Source organism: Aethalodelphis obliquidens, unplaced genomic scaffold (genome assembly GCF_003676395.1).
Source record: "Aethalodelphis obliquidens isolate GAN/ISIS:26980383/991018 unplaced genomic scaffold, ASM367639v1 scaffold17, whole genome shotgun sequence".
NCBI classification, from domain to species: domain Eukaryota; kingdom Metazoa; phylum Chordata; class Mammalia; order Artiodactyla; family Delphinidae; genus Aethalodelphis; species Aethalodelphis obliquidens.
Genome location: NW_020837961.1, coordinates 7,537,007 through 7,544,921, shown reverse-complemented (window position 1 = coordinate 7,544,921; position 7,915 = coordinate 7,537,007). Strand labels below are relative to the sequence as shown.

General features: G+C 45.0%; 1 protein-coding gene across 2 annotated transcripts in view; it reads left to right on the top strand.

Moving 5' to 3' along the window:
* The window catches only part of FAM13A (family with sequence similarity 13 member A), a 331,803-nt gene that overhangs the window by 312,737 nt on the left and 11,151 nt on the right, over positions 1-7,915 (top strand). For both annotated transcript variants that reach the window (XM_027116910.1, XM_027116911.1), the window contains exon 20: positions 6,592-6,687. In XM_027116910.1, the coding sequence (XP_026972711.1) occupies positions 6,592-6,687 (96 nt within the window). The remainder of the gene's footprint in view (positions 1-6,591; positions 6,688-7,915) is intronic.

The window sequence follows — 7,915 nt, the reverse complement described above, 5'->3', positions numbered from 1 at the left end:
ACACACACACACACACACACACACACACACACACACACACACACACATTTACCTGTAGGCTGTCTGGCGTTGAGGAAGTAGGGCAGAGTGGCTTTGGGGAGAGATGGGTGGGATTCCTCAGTAAATGATAGGTTTCACTTCTGGTACAATTATATGTTCTGCCTTCTGCTGTCTATTTCTTATTAAATGATTGAATCAGGAGAAATGCACATTTTTTAGCACTCTTATCATTAGGAATCTGAACTATTAATTCGTGGTCCTTTCTTTCATCATTATTTTATTTTATTTTATTTTGTTTTGTTTTGTTTTTTGTTTTTTTTTTTGCGGTACGCGGGCCTCTCACTGTCGTGGCCTCTCCCGTTGCAGAGCACAGGCTCCGGACGCGCAGGCTCAGCGGCCATGGCTCACGGGCCCAGCCGCTCCACGGCATGTGGGATCTTCCCGGACCAGGGCACGAACCCGCGTCCCCTGCATTGGCAGGCAGACTCTCACCACTGCGCCACCAGGGAAGCCCCCATCATTCTTTTAGATGAAGGAAGCACACTTCTGGGATCTGAATTCTAGCATCTCACAGGGCAGGGGACAAATGCTCTAGGAAGTTCAAGTGTCATTGATTCCTGTTCCTGAGTCGGGCTTTCTGCCTGTCTCTGGAACATGATACTCCAGCCTCCTCAGGAAAAGCAGAGTTCACTTGATATCTGGCCAGTCTGAAAATCAAAGAGTGAACTTTTCATTCTTAGATCTGTGATGTTGCCACGGACCCTGGACTTATAAATACGAAAAATACATATACTTCCAGAGCTAAAACATTATTGAACATTTGTTGTTAGTCTTGGGGGAGAGAGTAGCATGACAGCTTCTGCTCTATTCTTTAGGGAACTCGTAATCAGATCGCCTAGTCAGTGACTCTTAGTAACCTTCTGTTAAGAATGTTGTCAAGAACCCAGCAAGACACGTTCTTAAGAGCAGGTGTAAGGCAGCATGAAGTTTATGTTCACAGATGGATTTTTATACCGCCAAAATGCATAGATCTCTTTTCCAGTCTCAGCCATAGCTTTGTAATGGAGAGAGTCTCTTCATCCGAAGTATGCTCTTTTAGATGAAGAAACTTCGAGAATAATGCACTAGACTCTCAGATCTGTGAGGGCAGGGATCCCAAACCCCGAGTTTTTTAGAAAAGCAGATGCTTAGAGCCTGATGGTTTTTTGCTGAGTCTACAGATTCTGATATAAAAGGACACTAACAGTCAAAATCACAGACCACGTGTGCTGCTTCTGTACACGTTTTAACAAGGCTGTTTGCTCTAACGGGACACCCTCCAGACAGACCGACACATGTAAGGAAAACAAAAACACGCTCATCTACACACTGGCACATAATTCCCTATGAATTATTATTGAAGTGTGTCCTTTTCAACATTTGAGGGTCTCATCAGAAGACCACGTCACAGAAGTCCAACAGACAGCTGCAGCTCCCTGTGTTACCTTGTTTACGGACCCCGATGTTGGTGGAGGGGAGAGACTGGGTGGCTTGCTCACAGCTTCTGGGTTCTCACTGATATATTTTAATCTTTTGTTTAAAAAACCGGGGAACTAACAGGACCCTAAACGCACCATGTTCGAATTTAAATGCAAATTCTAAAGCCACATATAAATACTATCATTTGTTTATCTGCTGTTTGGGATTATTTGATCTGATCTTTGCCCAGTCAGCCTAGCACTGTCACCTGATAGTAAAGAAGAGCAGGTCACCGTTTTCCGAATCAACGGGCCAAGAATGCGGCCGTTATAAGAATGCATCTCATCTGTCTTCTCCCACTAGCGGTTTTATGACTCAGAGACACCCCTCCACACACAGATTCAGACCATTTTTTGTTTTACTAAGGAGATTTGATATATTTTTCTGAGACTTATAGCGCAAACCAAATAGGATAGCGAGAGACCAGTGGATGGAGATTTCGTTCCATCTAGAGCAAAGGTTGAGGGGAAGGTGCTGCCTTCAGCCATGAGCTCTTCATGGCTAGATGTTCATGCTGCCTTGATTTGGGTGTAAACGTGTATCTTAGGCTGAACCCTATTTCCGCACATTGAAAGCCACTCAGAGCTGCCACTTAAATGAAAATTTAAATAAAGGCTTGAAGCAAGAAGAGGGAGGGGCTTCCCTGGTGGCGCAGTGGTTGAGAGTCCACCTGCCGATGCAGGGGACACGGGTTCGTGCCCCGGTCCGGGAAGATCCCACGCTGGGCCCGTGAGCCATGGCCGCTGAGCCTCCGCGTCCGGAGCCTGTGCTCCGCAACGGGAGAGGCCACAACAGTGAGAAGACCGTGTACCACAAAAAAAAAGAAGAGGGAAAGTATGTTGAAAAGACAATATACTATAAGCTTGGCCTAAAGTCATTTTTAAGCAATTATGGATCATAACGATTTTCTAATTTGTATTCTGCAGTTTACCAGTCAAGAAACCGAGATTCAACCTCACTGGCTCATTCAAAGGGCTATTCTTGGTTAGGAGTGGAATCCCTGAGCAGCTGATGACTCGAGAGTAAGAGATGTCAAACTTCCGAACAGTTTGCCCCTGGTCGACTTAATATCGGCGGCCCTTTTTTTAACGGTTTAACCAAGGTGCTGCTTTGTTTTTCTAACTCTGGGTTAGATCTTGGCTCTGCTCACAAGTCCAGCAGCGGTAATTACAGAAGACGTGGCTTTACGAAGGGTGAAAGTCGTGTTGACCTTTGGTGTCACCAGGCCTCTGGCTTCAGACATTTATCATGGAAATAATCCTGGTGTACGTCAAGTAGTATTCTTTCCATCACCTCAGACCTAAAGATCATGGATATTTTTGGTGTTTAGCTACTTCCATCACATGCCAGCATTAACTTCGGTCAAATCATGATGAGTTTTGACTCTCCAGAGTCAAACACTGGATCTCATCAGATCTCTCACAGGTGATTAGTTCTGAGGGTCATTAATTCTTAAAATGAGCAATTCATAGAAAGTCTAACTAGCAGGGTTACAAGCCACATGTAAGCCAGCTCATCCTCTTCATCTACTCTAACTAGAAAATTAGGTTTTCGAACAAAGAGTTAGAAAGGACATTGATTCTGTCACATTTGCCACGTCTGGCTGATTTTAGCATTAAGTCTCCTTCCAAAATCCAAAGTCTCCTTTTATAATCCAAAGATGTTTCTACAGTTGACCCTTGAATAATTCGGGAGTTAGGCATTGTTCAACCCTCCGCATAGTCGAAAATCTGAGTATAACTTAGAGCCGGCCCTCTGTATCCATGGTTCCACCATATCTGAGGCTCCGAATCCGTGGAGGCAACCATGTAGTAGACGGTGTAGTAATGTAGTATTTACTATTGAAAAAAAGTCCACGTGTAAGTGAACCCGTGTAGTTCAAACCCATTTTGTTCTACGGTCAGATGTAGTAATAGGATGCTAGTCTGCAATGGGGAAATGTTGGCTACTTATTACTCTTATTTTTCGCACGTCTTTTGGTCACTAAACATCTGTGACCAAAAGATGTGGTCTTTTATCTTACATAATCTTACATCTTACATAATATTTGTCATGGGTTGAAAATTAGGATGTGCCTTAATCTCATCTGCAATACATTTAATGAATACATCTTGTAGTAAAAAAAAAAAAATCATTTCATGTGTTCCAGTACTAAATTTTGTCATTTTACATGTGAGGTTGTACAAGTCATTTATTTCTATTCCTCACACTTATTTGTGCCTACTGTTGAGCTTCTGTTGAAGTATAACATGAATACAGAAAAGAGCCTGAATTATAAATATATATGTTGATGAGTTTTCACAAAGTAGACAAATCCACGTAACCAACATCCTGATCAAGAAATGAAATGTGGCCTGCCCTCTGGAAGCCCTTCTCATGTCCCCTTCCAGTCAATACCATGACCTTCCACCCCACCCACAAGAGCCATTCTCTTGACTTCTAACGTGATACATTTGATTTGCTTATTTTTGAACTTTGTATAATTAGAACTTTACAGTATGTATTCTCAGGTGTCTGGCTTGTTTTCCTTGGCTTTATTTTTGTGAGGTTAATCCATGATGTTGCATATCGTTGTGTCCATTCATGTTCATGGCTGTGTAGTATTCCGTTTTGGAACTTACTTGTTCTACTCTTGGGCATATGGATGGTTTCCAGTTTGAGGTTCTTATAAATAGTGCTGTTATGAACATTCTTATGAATGTCTTTTGTTGAACTTAAGACCACACTTGTTTGCTGTGTACTTAAGAGCGGAATTGATGAGTCATATGTTTAGCTTTAGGAGATACTGCCAAATAGTTTTCCAAAGTGTTCCACCCTTGCCAGCACTGAGAGAGAATTCCAGTTTCTCAGCATTCTTTCCAACACTTGACACGGTCTGTCTTTCAGGTCAGCCATTGTGGTAGGTATGTAGTGGTGAGGCCTGTGGTTCTAGCCTCACTCTTTTTTTTGTATGAAATAATTCCTGTGTTCCCTTCCAGTTCTGACACTCATCTTTTATGAAATACCAAATTTAAAACTCCTTCCTCTATGGTAGGTAGTAGAAGCAAGAAAATGCCACCTCTTGATACTTTGTAACAGGAAGAGATAGAAAGAAGTGATTATTGTTATTGCTGATGACAGAAGATAAATCCTCAAGATGTCTTTGCATAATGGCAGTATTCTAACAAGTTTATCCAAAGTTCACTTACTGTTGATCACTTTGGGAAAGGCAAATAAAAAAGGCAACAAAGGACAATCAATTCATGCATAATGTAGACCTGTCTTCAAAGCTGAAGGCCCAAAAGGCCCATAGGAGAAATGGTCAAAGCGAATACTGTTTGCCCTTCCTTACCTCTGTAACCCTTGCCTTATGTGTACGGTAGAAATAAAATGCAGAAGACCAACAGCAAACTTGAAACAAAGATACTTCATCTCTTACTCCATTTAAGTAAACAAATGCATATTTATGAATTTGGCATACCTATTTATATTTGAAATATTCATTCACTCATTTTACAGATATTTATGGAATACTTTTATCATGTCAGGCACTGAGATAGTTACCAGGGGTACAAAAACACAAACTCCTGGTGTCAAGGGGCTTATAGTCTAAAGAGAAGACAGACGTATCAACAGGTAGTTACTATAGAGTATAAAAATATATCATCCATTAGGACTGCTGTAATACCATAGACTGGATGGCTTATAAAAGATAGAAATTTACAGTCCTGGAGGCTGGAAGTCCAGGATTAAGGTGCTGGTGTTTAGTGAGGGCCGACTTCCCAGTTCATAGACAGCTATCTTTTCACTGTCCTCTCATGGCAGGAGGAGTGAGGGATCTCTCTGGGGTCTCTTTTATAAGGGCACTAATCCCATTCATGAGGGCTCCATCCTCATGACCTAATCGCCTCCCAAAGGCCCCACTTCCAAATACCGTCACATCGGGGATTCCTTTTCAACATATGCATTTGGAGTGGGGACGGGGGAGTGAGTGGACACGAACGTTCTGTCTATAGCAAAGCATATGTGAATTACAAGGCACACACAGGTTGTGGTAGGTGACACGCAGGGGAGGATGAGCAGGTCTCCCGGAGAGGGACATGTTGGAAAAAGCCTGCACAGGAGTGGGAGCTGGCTCTTGATCTGGAATTTGCTAAACCAAAGAGCAGTGAGGAGGCCATTCCAGGACAGAGGGAACTAGACAAGGAGGTGTGACACAAACTAGTTTCTCTCTGGAGCTTGAGTTATGAGAATGATGATGAGAAGCAGCCCGTAATGAAGGGCTTCAAATACTATGCCAGGTGTTTGAGCTTGATTTCTCCTCACTGCCTGTAGAGTCAGTCCTGTAAACATTTTTGAGCCCTGTGTCAGATTTTAGGGCCACAGAGATGAATCAATCCATGTATTCTATGGGCATATGTTCCGTGAATACCTATTGTTGGCCAGAATTTGTCCCTAGAAACACAACAATTCCAGGGGGAAGAAAGACATTTTGGGTTTTTTTTTTGTTTTTTTGTGGTATGCGGGCCTCTCACTGTTGTGGCCTCTCCCGTTGCGGAGCACAGGCTCCGGACGCGCAGGCCCAGCGGCCATGGCTCACGGGCCCAGCCGCTCCGCGGCATGTGGGATCTTCCCGGACCGGGGCACGAACCCGCGTCCCCTGCATCGGCAGGCGGACTCTCAACCACTGCGCCACCAGGGAAGCCCAAGAAAGACATATTTTTTTTAATGATTACAGACCTGCATGGTAAGTAGTATAATAGAAACACATGCTTTCTTCTTCTCTGGACCTAGAAAATAGTGAATCATCTGGGAACTCTCAACCTTCAAGAGTTTTACATAGGGAACTAATAATTAATAGTGATCATAGTTTTGATTGAAGAAAAGTAGTACTGCTGAGGGAGTGATTTCCAATGATCTGCAGCTGAAGTAGATATTTTAAATATTCACTGATTCATGTTATCAGTTTAGTAAATTTTGCAAGACTGGCGAGTCTTCAGTTGCATCACCTGTACTTTCTCTCGGCCCAGAGCGTGCTTGGCCAGCCTGGCCACCAGGAGCAGGCTTTTCAGCTCTTCTGTTCTTGCATTTCAGGTGAGCAAGAATGAGCGGCAGATTATGAAGCCATTGTATGACAGGTACCGCCTGGTCAAACAGATCCTGTCACGAGCCAGTACTGTCCCCATCATTGTGAGTACACCGCGGCCCGGTTGTCAATTATGTGGCTCAATGGGCCCTGGCTATATTACTTGGGCCCCAACTTGCCTTCTCATGAAAGAATAGTCTCTCATAGTTGAACCTGCCATTAATATCCATGGCCCCTAAGCTCGAGGGATGAATAATTTACCAAAGACTTCTGAGGCTACGTTTGCCAAAAATGAGCAAATCTGAGGCCGACAGAAATTTGTTTTCCCCCTTGGGGATATGCCTTGGCCGTATGCCTCCATCTGACACGTGCTGGGCCAGCTTTCCCACGCTTTCCTCAGAGACGGAGCGCCGAGAGGACGGGGCTGTGCCCTCGCCAGGGCCCCGCTACAGTCTTAGCGGCCTCTGTTAATAGTCTTCTCTCCACCTCCAAGAGCTGGATCAGCCCTGCTGGGAGAGAGCTTCTAAGGCACTCAGGAGAGGGACCCTCCTCTTTTTGGAGGATGTAGGAAAGTGTGAGGTGGAAGAAAAGGGAGGGCAGCTAACAACCGTGAACTGCGCTCAGTGGCCACCGCCCTTGGACTTCACTGCTTTGGGCCTCTGAATTGGGACTTTGTCAGGAGTAGGGAACAGCGACGGGCCCTCAGCTCGAGGAAACCCTTTCGGGCCCTGGCCGGCCTGCCCCCCACCACCACCCCCGATCCCAGCCCTGCTGTGAGGGCAGTGTTTCTGCCCTGTCCATCTCGTGGGGACCCTTTGCCTCTGTTTTAGTGCCCACCTCGGGGATCCTGAGGGTTCCTCTGCTGGCCTGTAGGCTTTGTAGTAAGCAGGCACGGCCTCGCTTTTATGTTGTTGGTGAAATGCGTGTTCTTCTCAGCTGCTGCTCTTCTATTCCTCCTTTAAATCTCCTTGTTTATTTCTAGGCCCAAGATGCAGTCTTTCTATGTCTTTTAACAGTATGTTTGTTCATATTTAATGGGGCAGGGTCCAGAGACCTCAGGCAGGTGTGTTTGAAGAAAGCTACCTTTCTAGACGTTTTCTACAGAATAAATCAGTAACCTAACCAACAAAAGGATTAAATCTGGGCTTCCCTGGTGGCGCAGTGGTTGAGAGTCTGCCTGCTAATGCAGGGGACACGGGTTCGTGCTCTGGTCCGGGAAGATCCCACATGCCGCCGAGCGGCTGGGCCCGTGAGCCATGGCCGCTGAGCCTGCGCGTCCGGAGCCTGTGCTCCGCAACGGGAGAGGCCACAGCAGTGAGAGGCCCGCGTACC